The sequence below is a fragment of the Nanorana parkeri genome, unplaced genomic scaffold (assembly GCF_000935625.1).
Source record: "Nanorana parkeri isolate BGI_ZX_2015 unplaced genomic scaffold, ASM93562v1 scaffold37, whole genome shotgun sequence".
Classification (NCBI taxonomy): domain Eukaryota; kingdom Metazoa; phylum Chordata; class Amphibia; order Anura; family Dicroglossidae; genus Nanorana; species Nanorana parkeri.
This window is the reverse complement of record NW_017306305.1, coordinates 1925576-1941337: the sequence shown is the minus strand read 5'-3', so window position 1 is coordinate 1941337 and position 15762 is coordinate 1925576. Positions and strand designations below refer to the sequence as shown.

Below are 15762 nucleotides of genomic sequence, written 5' to 3'. Positions count from 1 at the left end.
CCTAGGTTTTTTTTAGAAGAAGCATACAACAAAACATCCAGTACAAAAAGTGCCTCAAGAATGAGAGCTGTTCTATCATGAGGATGAACCGAAATCGCTGCCAGCAATGCCGCTTCAAGAAATGTTTGTCTGTCGGCATGTCCAGGGATGGTATGTGAGATGTCTTACACATTTATCATTGCTGGAAGTAAACTGGCTAAAGATCATGGGGTGAGATTCTCAGGGGGGTAACTGTCTGTATTCTATCATTCATGTTCTCGGTGAAAGCAGCCACAGGTTGAAAAGCAGTTTGATTGAACAGTAAATAGCAATAAATACATGATCTTCTCTTATTCCTGTTTTCTATTAAACAAAACTCGTCACTTTGCCCATTCAGGCCGAGGGGTGAAAGGTCACTACCCGCTACGCCACACCTGCTAAGGCTAGGTTCATACCTAGGCGATTGAGCTGGTGAGCTGTTTTCGCGCGGTTGTTTTACTTTGCGCAACTGTGCTTTGAAAACCTGCGGTTGTCATGCGATTTTCAGTGCATAGAAATGTCTATGGGACCCAAACCGTGCGACAACCGCCCGGAAATAGCTCCTGTACCTTTTTGCTGGACAGGCGATTTTGTCAGATCGATAAATCGCAACGGTGTCAACAGCCTCCATTGACATCAATGCGCATCTGTGTTTTGCGCAATATCACGCAACTCAATCCGCGAGATAAATCGCCTAGGTTTGAACCTAGCCTAATACTTCCCTGCCTTGAGCTCTCCCACTGCCCTGTTAGCCTGCTAAAGCCCTGTGTCTAATCACTGCATATTGCCTGTGTTGGAGGGTTAATGACCTTCTCCCCTCTACCACGGGATGGTGTGTGGGCCTGTCAATTGGCCACTCATACCTAGAGTACTGCACCTTGGTAGAAAGGGGAAAAGGTACATGATCCTCATACTCAGACTTTATTTCCAAGGCTTCCCACAGATAAATGGAGCAGTGGGGCAATATGCTAAAGATGAGACGGTGTGCTTTCAAGTGTCGGTTGAGCTTGTGTTGATGGGATCAGTTTGACACACTTCTGAGATCATACAAAATTCATTGGCAAGTGAAGTTGGCCTCCTTCTGGCCTGCTTTACATGGGTTATGCATTCCTATACATGTGGGATTGTAAAACCCGCTAGCAGCAAACAAATCCCATTATCACAGACCCTAAGACAACCTGTTACCTTCGCTTGAATAGACAAAGTCACAAGTTTCTTTTTCCTGACACAAAGGGTTCAGTTCACAAAGTTTTAACACAGAGATAGGGATCTTTATTTTATCCATGTGGCTGTAATTTTCAAATCTTATTGGAAGCAACTGAAAATAATTGTCCAGCCAGTTACAGCTGGACTGGTCAATGAGCTAATGTGTGTAGGCCATGCCTGACCCAAACAGACAATCCAAAGCCAAGATTTCTCAGGGGACTATGTAATCAGCTTATTTTTTTTTTACTGGTTACTAATAAGGCAGTGCTTCCATTTCTGTCTTCTATAGGCCCTACATTCACAATCACCTTTGAAAATGTACATGTTTTTTGACTGAAAGATGGTTTGGTGGTCTAACTAAGTATTTTGAGTATGTCGTATCACAGAGATGTGAACAGGGGCTAACATAATTTTATAACGATCTGTAAACAAATACTGTGTGTGTAATGTGTGTGTGTGTGTATATGTATATGTGTATATATGTATGTGTGTGTATATATGTATGTGTATATATATATATATATATATATTTTACAGAAATGAATTGTTCTGTATGGCAGTAACAGGTGACTTAGTGTTACATAGTGGTTTCTGCTTTGTTTTTCTTCCAACAGTACAAAAGGGGCAGAACTTTCATTGAATGCATGTATTGGAACCTGGCTAATACACATTTCTTTTTCCATAATGCTATTCAGGGGAACTTTTAATTAACAATGGAGAATTTAATATGGGGAAAAAAGAAATGTTGCCAACAGTGACCAGTCACGCATTTTGTTTAATTCTGTGGGCGGAAAAAATGAAATAAGGAATCTGATTGGTCACTATGAACAACATCTCCACTTACTGTATCTTCCTGCTTGCTTTCTTCTAGTTGTTCATACATGGTCTCCCTTACATTTCCTATCCTCCTTGGGAACATCTCTGCTGCATCCTTTTGAAAAGCAGATTTGTGGTGCTTCCTCTATTGGTTATTTGTCAGAGATACTACTGAATTAGAATAGTCTGCCTCTCATTTCCCTTCTAACGTTGTCCTTCTTCATCAGCTGTTCGTTTTGGTCGCATCCCGAAGCGCGAAAAGCAGCGAATGCTGATGGAAATGCAGTCTGCCATGAAGACTATGATGAACAGTCAGTTTGGTAGCTCGGGACCTCAAGAAGCACTGCCAGATTACCAAGCTTCACCGTCCGTTTTGCCACCTGTGCCCCATCCTGTTCAAGAAAACATCGATAGCAAGGCTCAGCAAAATCCAGAAAAAAGCCTCACTCCACATTCATCATCTTCACTTCCTCCACCTCCTCCATCTTCAGAGATTAGTAAAGAGGAGGTCATTGGTACAGTAACTAGGGCTCACAGAGAGACTTTCATGTACAACCAGGAGACTTCTGAATTTAAAGGTGAAGCCAGCCACCAGAGGGAAGAAAGGATGAATAATGTGAAATACAGTAACAATATTCACTTCAAGAATGGTGTCAACGTTGCCCGATGTCCAGTTAGTGAAAGTCAGAACTATGTGAATGAACAACACAGGGGCAAAAACAACATGGGTTGTCCATATTCCCATGCTGTTTACTACTCTAGTGAACAGAACATAAAAATTTCCAATGGCTACTCCCACAAGGAGTTCAGTAATACACCCATGATTAACGTATCTCAGGCTGGGCACATGAATGGTTACCCCTGCAATAGAGGAAGGAGAATGCATTTGGTACAAAGTTTTTTTGACTACTTTTGTTTGTTTATTCTTTAGAGGTGCTCACAGACATTATGGGCTTCCACTGTAAAAATACTGTCCACTCAACTTAAGAATGTATTAATTAGTGCTTGACATATGAACCTAATTTGGTGTGTACCCTGGCACTGGGCTCAATTTGACTTTAATATGGAGAACAAATTGAAATTAGGCAGTAAAAACCCAAATAAGAATCCATGTTCAAATTCCTGTTATTGGATAACATTCATCCAATGTCTGTGGGTACTTTTACTTTTTGATGTGTTTCTTCATTTCCTGTATTAAAGGTACTCTCCAGCACATCTAAAGTGTGATATGGGCAACAGCATGGCTTTATCATTGCACATGCCATCCAGCAGTGTAAAATCCTCTAGTTTTTCATAACCCAATTTTCTGGGAATACAAAAACACACCATCATGCATGCATGCTTCCTTCAGTTTCTGGTAGCAAAGAAATTACCTGGTACTTCTTGGTATCTATCTCATGTGATAATGCTGTCACTCGGGTGGGAAGAGAGTCTTCAGCACTGTGTAAGCACTCATTAGAGTGACTCAGAGATTAAATGGACTGGTAGACAGTGCGTAGGAATAGCAAAGCATGCATTCTGCTGGGGAGTTGGGAATAAAGTAAATCTATTGCTTCGTCAGAGACAAAGCACAAGTTTTCTTTAAGTCAAAAAGTCTGCTCTCTTTACTGTATTATGAGGCAAATGTAATCCTCAGCAGACAGATTGTAGAATACTACTTACGTGTGGGGTGGAGCTGTAGTCCAGATAAAAAAACAAAAACCTTTCATTGAAATAAATTCCCCAGTGACCACAAATAATAAAAATTCACTTTGTGTGCACGAAATGCCTTTGCAGATTCCAACTATTGCCTTCTAAAAGTGGTGATGACATAATCACTGTGCTGCATATGAACTGTGCAGAGTTGTGGGAGGAACCCTAACAGGCCCACCCACTACATGCTGCCTGTAGAAAACTACAGGAAGAGGCGGATACAAGACCAGTCACCCTGTTCAAGGTGAGAGAGCAGCAGTGACTGGTCTTTATAGAGGAAGCTCTTGTACAGAGGTAGTCTCGCACTACATTACTGCACAGATCTGGAGGGAATACACAAATCACACCAACATTCAAGTAAGAATACACATGCCTCTTGTATTTATACAATATTTGCTTATACTTGGAGTTCAGCTTTAATGTTCCACCAGTCAAGATTGAATTTCCAGTGCAGGTTTGAATCTGACTAGGGGCTAAGTGAAACATCTCAGTGCTAGGACTTTAATACAGCACGGTGCCTATAGTGGGTGTGTCTGGAAATCCCTCTCCTGAATTACAAGTAAGGAATAGGTTACCGGATAATCAGATTATTGGCAAAAGGTAGTGGAGTATGCTGGTGCACTACAGCAATGCCCGGAAACTGAAGCCCTGAGTGGGTTCATGTATGCATCTCAAGGATTCATTTTCAGTTGTGACTGGAGTGTACTTTTAACATGTGACTCAGTACTTACATGTACAGTGAGCCTCATGTATGTTTTTTTTAATTTGGTGATTTATTTTTAGTGGTTATTTTTAAACGTAGTATTGGGGGGCATCTTTGAGTCTGATTGGGGCAATATGCAGAGATTTAGTTTCTGGTGCTTGTATACTTATTAGGTTTTATACTTTGCAGGTTTGTCCTATGAGCATGTCTCCTTACATGGACCCAAACAAATCGGGACCTCAAATTTGGGAAGAATTCTCCATGAGCTTTACCCCAGCTGTGAAAGAAGTGGTGGAATTTGCCAAGCGCATTCCAGGATTCAAGGACCTTTCGCAACATGATCAGGTCATCTTGCTGAAAGCTGGAACGTTTGAGGTGAGATTTTATGGTGCTAGATTGAGACTTGGAAAGCGGCTTGAACGCATAAGATATAACACCTTCACTTTTTTCTATTAAATGAAGTTTTGCTAAGGACAATGCAGTAACTCCATTTTGACAGCACTGTCCGCTCTTTAGAATACCAGAGGCAAGAGGTGAACATGCATAGGATACAGAAAATGTTGTCATATAATTATGACCAGAATGGTTGAGATTGGGCAGATCACAGGAGATCAAATGAGCCCAAACTAGCCATCTAGGCCTGATTGTTCCACAGTACAGGAACACTGCTATGTTTGATGCTATCTGAGGCTACCTCTAACATGCTATGGCCTCCCCCAGCGCTTGTTCTTGATTTTGCTATTATGGATGATAATAATATGGGGATGCAGAATCTGCATTGCCATCCTGTAGCAGTAGATGGAAGCCATGTGGCAGAAGTGAGAACTCCCCTGAAAGGGTGCTGTCTCAATGCCCAATTTCTATTTTACCGGATTTTCACATTAATTGATAGCGCTTCCGCAAAGCACACACCACTAAAACTAATCTCAGCATTGATGAATAAGCTCAACATTACATAATATATACTGAGTGGCCAGATTATTATGACCACCCCATCAGTACTTTGTTGGGCCACGAGATAACTCCACAAAATTACTTGGTTGGGCCGCCACGTGACTCCACGAGATGTTGAAAGGTGATGCGAGGAATCTGACACTGCACTGTTGTCTTGTACCAGTCTTGCCACTCTCCGTTCTGCCCTAACATTGACTAGTCGCTGACGGCCACAATCCGCACGTTCAGACCCAGATTTTCAGCTGACAGTCCAGTCTTTAAACACTTTAACAACCGCTGCTCTTGAACATTTAACAAATTCTGCTGTTTTGCTGATACTCGCTCCATGGCTCCGAGCGCCAACAATCATCCCACGTTCAAGGCTGTAAATCGCGTTGTTTACCCATATCTTCAGAAAAAATCACTTCTACTGTTGTGGTAAACAACCTGCTTCCCTATTTATAATGGTCTGGCCCTCTAGCAACTTCAGCGTGAAATTATAGCTAATTTGCCTACAAACGTCAGGTGATCATAATAATCTGGCCACTCAGTGTATAAAGAAAGGCAAGATGTATTCACTTATCCCCTGAATTTACTTCATACCCCTATTGCGATTCTGCAGATCCTATGTTTGTATGCAATGATATTTGCAGTTGAAATATTCCAAATCTGCCTATTCTGTCATGATGGTTCAGGTATCATTGCCTAATAAAATCTTGAATTCTTAGTGAAACGTTCACTAAGTTTGGTTTCCAGATCAGCTTATCTTTGCAAAGGCAAATTGCAGTTTTGTATCTTTCTTCACCAAGTTGAGTGAGCTGTCATGATGCACACTGTAAGTTTCCTGGTAGTTTGAAAATACTTGAACTAAGGAGGATTGCATTAATCAGAACTGTGATATTTAGTAAGGTATGAAACTTTTTTCACCTGTAAACTTATGTTTGCCAGCCTGCCTGGCAATTATCAGTTTCCTCTCATCTACTGTTGATACTATCGATAGTAGCAGTTGATTATAATTACATCTGCAACACTTCAAATCAAAAAATCCAAACCCTGGCTCCTTGTGCTGTCTAAAGTAATTGCTCTGGATATACAGTTTTATCCAGGTTAATTCTTGGCATGCCGATAATAAGATACCGGGGATGATGTAACTTCTGTGTGCATGCATCCATTCGTTACTTTGCCGGTAACCTTTCAGTGGCTGAAGAATGGCTGAAGACTGCTGCAGGACTCTGAAGAAGTGCAGTGGAGATGGAGGTGGTCTGAATGGTGTCTGGAGACTCGAGCTATCAAGACTGAAGGAGGGCACACTGATGGGTAAGTAGGCCATGATGCGCATACTAAGCACGTTATGTCAACAGCTTATCCTCACACAGTGGTTGGCTTTAAAACAAATCTAATGGCAAATATTATAGGGCTGCGGAAATTAACGATTAATCCCTCGATTAATCGTTAATTTTTTTGATCGATCAAAATTATTTTGATCGGTACTCACCTCTCCGCCGGCTTCCGGGTCTTCCGTCGGAGATCCGGTGACGTCACGGACATCGACGTCACCGGACTCCTCCACCCTTCCCCGAGTGGCTCTGTCGGCTAACGAAGGGAAGGGGGGAGGAGTCGGGTGATGTAGTTGTCCGTGATGGGTAACGAAGGGAAGAAGGGAGGAGTCCGGTGACATCGATGTCAGTGACGTCACCGGACTCCTCCCCCTTCCCTTTGTTACCTGACGGAATCACTTGGGCCGGTGAGTCTCATGGTTTATACCAAGCGGTATATCACAAAGTTGCATGCTTCATTTAATTCTGTTCCACCTGCTCTTGTCAACTTCCCACTGTGCAAGTGAATTCATCACTTATTCAGATGTTTTTTTGCTTTCCATGCTGTATCATTTCATGAGCAGGGTTCAAATGGTAACAGCCCGGTCAATTTGTTGCTCATTTTATCTTCTGGTGCACTCAGAAACCTCAAAGACAGGGTGGGAAGTCTGCCAATACATTTCAATGTGCTATAACGTACTTGTGAACCACGCACTATGACTTCTTGACAGTGTAAATCAGTGAGAGTCACAGGTGTTTTCATGTGTGCTTATTTTGAGGCCATATAACTGAGTATGACCAAGGATATTGACAAACCGCACGCTTTTTTGCTTCTTGACAGTGTTCTGGCAAAGTAGGTTTTTTTCACTCTACATCACAGACTCCTGATTCTGCTCAACTGAAAGGAAACCTATACTGAGAGAAATATATAGGCTGTCATCGGTAACCTCCTTCTAAAAAAGCTTGTTGGCTGACTTTAACTGGGTTCTGACTTTTTTGGTCAGAACATTATCTATATTAATCTATATTGATATTAGAATATATTAATATCAGAATGCGCCCTATTACCTAAACGTAGTTGGATCTGTATGTGCGTTTATAATCGAAATTAGTCGATTAAAAATTTTTTTTGATTAATCGAACAGGAAAATTCTAATCATTACCAGCCCTAAAATATGAGTTTACTACTGTGTTAAAAGTCTGATGAATAAATAAAGGGTTATAGACCTGTCCTGGAGAAAATGTTGGTCTTATAACCACCACCATGATGCATGATCTCAAAATAATAACCACAACATACAAAGCCATCTACAACTCTGCCCCAACCTACATCACTGACCTCATCTCAAAATATCACCCAAACAGTCCTCTCTGCTTCTCTCAAGACCTCCTGCTCTCTAACTCTCTAATTGCCTCCTCCCACGCTCGCCTGCAGGACTTCTCCAGAGTGTCCCCCATCCTCTGAAACTCCTTACCCCGCTTTGTCCGCCTATCTCCTATGCTGCCCACCTTTAGGCGATCCTTAAAAACTCATCTCTTCAGGGAAGCCTATCTCATCTCATCATAACTGGCTTCTACTTCCTCCAATAACTCAGTCCAAACAATTATTACCTTTTTGTATCACTTGCCCCTCCTACTAGATTGTAAGCTCTCACGAGCAGGGCCCTCCCAACCCTATTCTGAAATTGTATTGTAGCTGTATTGTCTCCACTATTTTGTAAAGCGCTTCACAAATTGTTGGCGCTATATAAATCCTGTATTATAATAATAATAATAATGATCTCTAAAAAAGAGAATTAGCCAATGTAAGCTCTCATCTCCTACAGCAGAAATCACTTGGCCAAATGCTGAGGCTTTTGGTTATGTGAGCAACACTGGAGGGAACCTAGGGCATCATGAGTCATAGGAAAGACCTGGGACATGAAGAAAAGGGATCCTCCCTTTCCACAATGCTTCTTTTCAGCTCTGGTATCCAGTGTAGTTGATAGACAACTTCAACAAAATGACTAATTACGAAGTCTAAAAGCATACAATATTTAGTAAATCTTAGGGATGCACTGATACCAAGTACAGTACTTGGTGCAAGTACATGTACCGATACTTTTGAGCTCCAAGACTAGACTAGAGAAAAATTCAAAAGTTTATGTGGCAGCTGTCATTTGTAAGGAGCACACGGAGCTCCTGGGATTTGTACATCTCTGTTTTAATGTATGATTTTGTTTTTATAACTATAAATAAAGGGATGCACCGATACCAGTTTTGCGAGTACAAGTACTGATACTTGTCCAAGTACTTACAAGTACGATTACTGATACATTTTTGTTTATTGTCATGTGACAGTTTTTCTAAAACAATACAGACTAATGATTTCAGGACAGTGGTGGAGCGCCAGGTCCCAGCTTCAACCGTTGCAACCCTGGGAGTTCTTGTGAAAATGCCAAGTATCGGTGCATCCCTAGTAAATATTTAACTTGCTAGAAGATCCATTAAGCCCCCCTTAAGTCATATATTAAAATAACACTAGTATTTTGTCTTTTTCTTTTGCCAGGTATTGATGGTTCGGTTTGCATCACTGTTTGATATGAAGGAGCGTACTGTCACTTTTCTAAGCGGGAAGAAGTACAATGTGGATGAGCTGCGCTCTATGGGAGCTGGCGAGCTGCTGAACTCTGTCTTTGAATTCAGCGAGAAGCTTAAAGCACTGAATCTTAGTGAGGAGGAGATGAGTTTGTTTACAGCAGTTGTCCTTGTCTCAGCAGGTAAGAGAGGAATATTCTATTATTTCTCATGCCATCCTTCCTTTACAAACATTGTGACCTTGAACCCCCACTTGTAGATTACCAAAATTAGCAATCTTAAAGAACCACTGTTGTGAAAAATCTTGTATTCTGATAATTGTATCAACAGTAGTTATTATTTAAAGGAGAATTATGACCTAAGGGCAAATAAAAATACCCCTTACCTTGATTTGTAGTAGCATTCTTCCTTTTTTTTAAAGTCGCAGCACATCACAGATGACATCCTCAAAACCTGTAGTAAACGGCCATCTTCAGCCCTGCTCCGAACTCCTTTCCTCTTAGGGGGGCGTTAACCGTTGATCCAGCCCGCCCAAACCTTTTTTTTCCAAATGATCCCATTGCTGTGGCCGCGCTTCCTATCATCGTGCACAGCCGTGTTTTGTCAGCGCGTGCACGCTGGCATTTGTGAGGCGGAGTCTGAAGTGAAAAGGCAGCAGCAAGAGACTGTAAGAAAGAAACGGACTCAGCCTCCCTGCACATTCAGTGCTCTTTCCCCTCTCTCATCAGCGATCCCCAGTAATTCGGATGTCAGCGTCACACAGGGGGAGGTTCTTCTCAATGCACTGCACACTACACGTGAAGTAGGCGGGGCAGATGGAGAGGAGGAGGGAGGGGATAAAGGGCAGCAGCGTGTCTGGAAGGCTGGCACAGAGGACGGGGACGGGCAGGTAAGGAGAGAGCTGCTGCGCATGTCCATATATTTGTGGACGCGCAGCTCTGAAGAATCACTGTCAGTCACAGTGACGAAGATCAGTGGGGAGGATGCCGACAGTATTGTCGGGATCTCTCCTCATTGCGGCGCTTAGCCCCACCCACCATCTTAAAAAAGGGTTTACAGGCTTAGGGTGCTTTTTGGCTAATAGGAGTAAATTACACAATTTACTTATTTGCCTAAGGAATGCAAAAATAAAGAAAAGATAGAACCCCATAGTTCTCCTTTAATGATGGCAATCAGTATACCTTTTCTTTCCCATGCCAGTGTTAAACTATAATTTTAGCCACATTTACATGCTGTTCAAGCTATGCAAAGTAACAGGGGTTGGCACAGGCTATTACACTGCCTGGGGTGGTAAAGAAAGACTGTGGCTGTAAATGCTCAAGCACCCCTAGTAGTGGTATAATTTGTCCTAAACCATCACTAATCCCCAACAATTTGGTTGTCATATAAATGTTGAGAAAAAGATATTCTTTAATGTTCATAACAGCATGGCTGAAATATGAACATAGCTATTCAGAACCAGTGTACTGCACAGGAAAGCAAAACTGTATAGAACTGTCTGCAGAGCAACAACATAATCAGCAGTTAATTTCCTATTACCGGTATGTGAAATTCATATTTGGGCAGTAACTGGAATGTTGTACCCAAACTAGCAGACAGGATGAGCAAGTATTTGTAAGAATCCAAACCAGGTATTAGAGCGTGTGTGTGTTGTTGTTTTATTTAAAGTGTATTTCCACTTTTGCAGTCAATTTTGAGAAATATATATCTGACCTTTTTTTAGATGTTTTGTTACAGCAGACAAGATGGCCGATTGCAGGTTTTTCTCAGCACCTTCATGGTAATCTGTCCTAATGGAAAGGCTTAGGATTGGGTTTCTCTCATTCACTTAATTAACATACAATGGAGAAGCCTCCTAAGACCCCCTCAACCTTTGCAGCCTCTCCTAACTGCAAAGAAAGATAAGATAGAAGAAATATTAACACTTAAAACCCCAACCCAAGTAAAACCAGTTTAAACTGCAAAACACATGTTTTAAATACCTTTTTTTTTTTTTTTTCTTTTTTTTTTTTAGCTTATGCTATGTGAATGGGAACATTTAACAAAGGTAAAATAGGTGTTATCCCAATGTGGCTGCAAATGTGGAAATACACTTTAAGCTTGCCCGTACACCAGTAGAATTGTGTTTGTTTGCTTTTCTGAGTGTTAATGTGTACAAATCAACAATCATTTTGGACCATAGTGTGTAGAAAAATCGAAGGAAAAGGAAGGAATATTTTTGTTTAACAAATTTCTAAATTTGAACATAATAATTGTAATTCACATGTGCTTGGAAAATTAACATTATATTACTTCATCATGCATCCAGAAATCAAACTTTAGAAGTTGACCTACTGGCATGGCAATAGAGTCCATTATGGTACTATCGAATGCTCTGACTAACAGTTTCTCTCCTAATTTCACATGAACATTTTGTACAAAATTCTACAGGTGTGTGACCAGCTTTAGAGTCACCCAGTGCCAGACTGTAAGGCCACTAATAGAGGCTGACCCGTCTCCTGCCTGATCTCAGGGTTGATTACTAACACACTCAGTAGGAAGATGGTGTAACTGGCAATTGACAGGGTTTTCATTTTCTTTGGTGTATTTCCTACAGTACCTTTTATTATATGAAAGTTATGGAACTTAACTGAGTTTAGGCAAAAGATAGGACGGATATCATATCATGTGGCATGTCATGTGACTGGTCCCTCCTCCGGTTACGGAGTTGCAGCTTTATGTGTGGTACACTTAGTAGGACACCGCAGGCCCACCATGGCCAGCATTTTATGATTGACCTAAAATTCAGGCCCAGTGTTGAGTAAAAACGGCAGTGTTCAGCAGAGAGAGGATAACAATATCCACATTGAGGGGCATTTATCAAAACTGGAGCAGACAAAATCTGGAGCAGTTGCCGACGACATCCAATCATCTTCTCTTCAGTTTGTTTTGAAGATTTGGAAACGAAAGAGAGAAGCTTATTGGTTGCCATGCACAGCTGCTTCAGATTTTGTCTGGACCAGTTTTGATAAATTCCCCCCTAAACAGGCTACTATATGTTGTTTGCAAAAGTTATGAGAACGTTCAACAATACCTGTATGCATTAGTTCATTTGTATAAAGCATTTGCTTCCATATTACATCCTGGATCACAAATTACTTTGGTTTAATGCTTTAAAATATGTACAGACGTTCTTAAAAATTCATTTAAAAAAGGCTCAAGATCAAAATATATTTGTCATCTGTCCACAGATCGCTCTGGTATTGAAAATGTAAACTCTGTTGAAGCTTTGCAAGAGACACTGATCCGTGCCTTGAGGACTTTAATCATGAAAAACCATCCCAATGAGGCCTCCACCTTTACCAGACTCCTCCTGAAGTTAGCGGACCTGCGTTCTCTAAATAACATGCACTCAGAGGAGCTTCTGGCTTTCAAGATTCACCCATAGGCCTATAAAAACCATTGTGCGTAATGTCTACTGTATGTTGTGTGACAGATGAGGCGTTCCTACTGGTATTCCTGGCACAAGTTAAATATGAGTAGCTGTGTAAATGTGCACCATTGCTGCTTTCCATTTTGTGGGTTTATCTTATATTCATGAAAGTGCAGCCCTAATGCTTCAGAAGAAATGATGTAAATCGTTGGGTGGCTTCATTCTCATGAATGTTGCCTTAGTCCACAAAATGGAGAGTTGTGCCACCTGTGTACAGGGAACTGGTGCAATGCAGTCAGGGGTTTACTAAGACATTCAGCTGCCTGAGATGAAAAACAAAGCTATCCTATCCATTCTCGATTCTAATTACTATGTACAATGATATAAGTCGTGTGCACTTTAAAATTTTTAGTATTATTAGGTATGTAGACATGCTGAATAACACTAATTGAAATTCCCTCATTTTGGTTTCCTCCCCCCCCCCCCAAAAAAAAATATCTATTATAGGAATTTTGCCTTATGTCCTATTACTTTCGGTAATGTAAATTTTTTGCTTAAAAAAGAAAATAGGAAATGTTGCACTTTTGCGCATCTTGTTCTGGCGCACAGTGCTGCAGCACATAGAATAACAATATTAGGTTAATAACTTAAGGAAAAAGGAAAAAAAGCAATCAATGCGCTTTAACAGTGCATCACAGCGCGTGTCCACACCAGCAGACAAGCACGTAATGCGCACAATAATGCTCGCTGTGTGATGTGAACTAACCTTAAAAGCTGGTTACACATTTCTTTGGTGTGCAGCAAATGGTTGTTGAGCACCAATCACATGCCATAATACAGGGTAGTGTAAGAATTGTACATCACTAAAAACTCTGTTACACCTAAGGCTCGATTCACAAAGTCGACACACCGGGATAATGATACTTATTTTCAGTGACAGTTATTTTCAGTTGAGTCCATTGAGATTTGGACATTTTAGTCACATGGCTAAAAAAAAAGATGGTGGTCCTTGTGTTAAAGATTGGTGAATTGAGCCTTTAGTCTTCAGTACTTGTATGAAAATGCGCTATGACCAGGTAGCCATGTAGTACACCCTCGGTATGTGCTATACAAGTGTGGAAAGTAGATACATACTGTAGACACTGGTCAGTGAGATGAAGTACGTATCTCATTATCATTTCTCAATGCTTTATGGAATCGATATGTGCCTCTGCCAAGATCTAAATTGTTGTCTGTCACACAGATTCTTAGCGTGCGCGTGAGTGTATTTTCTCTTTTTGTTTCTGTATTTATGTGTACAGTATATGATAGTGACTGTAAATATTCCTAGTCAGAGCATTACAGAAAAGAAAGAAAAATATATATATATATATAAATATAAACCAGCTTCCCCGCAATATTTTAACCTGTGAAGGGAGCTGAAACAGATAGTATATAAAAGATGTATAACATGTATAAAACTCCCAGAGTTATTGGTAAATTTACTAATGGATTATATTTTTTAAAAGTTAAAAAAAACAAAAAAAAAAACCCTTTATCATGCTGCAAACATTTGTTACATTGAAGCCTCCCACTGTGCAACTGGGTCATTTCTAGTCATACTCAGTGACTTAAATGTAAATGTCCTTAAAACATTGAAACTAACTGTTTGGCAGGTGACAGCAATGGTACGTCCAGGCGAACAGCAATGCACTGTTGTAGTGCTAATTTTAGACTACAAGTGCAGCATTTATATTTTATTGTTGAAGATTTTGTTACAATAGAGCTTCAATATGAAATCTAAATAAAGAGAACACTAAGTTGTGCTTTATAGCAGATAATCCTGCTGCTTATCTCCTGCAAGCTACTGATGCAATTAAAAGGATATCTAAACCTAAGAACAAACCTTTAACATATTACAGCTTACTCTTCCATAGACATGGTGGCTGCATTGGTTTTCTCTTTTCAGGCTAAGACCATTTTTTTAAAAAGTATAGAAAACACCTTGTGATCTTAGCAGAAAATCTACCCCCACCTCCCTGTAATGGAGATCAACAAAGGCGGACATGTTTGAAATCCAAAGCAGAAATGGCCTGCACCCCTTATTAAAAGCAGAGGTGACAATAGCATATATTTGCAGCAAAGCAATGTGGAAGCCACACTGCGCCATCAAGGCCCCTCTGTATATTGTAATCGCTATTCTAGTACAAAGGGGCCTTGACTGGGGTAGCATGGCTTCCATATAGCTGTGCTGCAAATATATGCTATTATCACCTCTGCTTTTCGGCCAGATCCTTCGGCAGCTTTGTGAATAGACCCCATAGTGTTTAAGGAGTGCTGGCTATTTCTGCTTTTGGATCTATATGTTGCCACTGCTGACTGCGCACCCTACTGCATTGACATTGCGTGATAGGACAGGATGTTGAATGTTTGAAATCTAGTCTGGGTGGCAATCATTGCTCAATCCATAGATACAGTGGAAGAGTTAATATAGCCACCCAGGGATAAAAACTGTTAATCCCAGGATTACTGGGTGAAAATAAACAAAAAGAACCTGAAAAGAAAAAACAAATGCAGCCTCTGGATCCAAAGACTGGTAAGCTGCAGCATATTACATTTTTGATTTTGGGTTTAGATACGCTTTCAGCATCTGGTTTGCATGGGCCACAAGCTTAACTTCCCTGTTTTTATACACAAGGCGCCCAGTGTGTCAGGTTTGAAATGGGATAGAGAAGGTATGCACTTTATATCTGAAACGGGAGAGTTGTTGAATCATTGTGCTTACCTTTAAAAAGGAGGCAGCCTTTTTTTTCCTCAAAGGTTTCTGACCTTTAAATATGTATGTTATTGCTTTGCTGCTAAATAGGAACAAGCAAAAATAACACCGTACAATATTAGTAAGAGATGAGGTTTAGCAACCAAGCGGTAACAATTAGGCTAGAACTACACACTTGACTTTTAGTGGCTCAGTCTTGCTGCTATAATCACTAGTGATTGATTGTTATGAGTAGTAGCTGAACAGATGGAATACATGGTGCAAGCTATATAAGTGACATGGAGTAGTGATCAGTCACCCACAACTGGGGAGAGATCAATCACTACTACAAGGT

General features: G+C 40.7%; 1 protein-coding gene across 1 annotated transcript in view; it reads left to right on the top strand.

Annotated features, from left to right (window-relative positions):
• Window positions 1–12947, top strand: part of NR1D2 (nuclear receptor subfamily 1 group D member 2) — a 24874-nt gene extending 11927 nt beyond the window's left edge. The window contains exons 4-8 of the mRNA XM_018570119.1: window positions 6–150; window positions 2268–2929; window positions 4625–4810; window positions 9233–9443; window positions 12492–12947. Of these exons, the coding sequence (XP_018425621.1) occupies window positions 6–150; window positions 2268–2929; window positions 4625–4810; window positions 9233–9443; window positions 12492–12688 (1401 nt within the window). The 3' untranslated portion in view covers window positions 12689–12947. The remainder of the gene's footprint in view (window positions 1–5; window positions 151–2267; window positions 2930–4624; window positions 4811–9232; window positions 9444–12491) is intronic.
• The last annotated feature ends 2815 nt before the right edge of the window (window positions 12948–15762 follow it).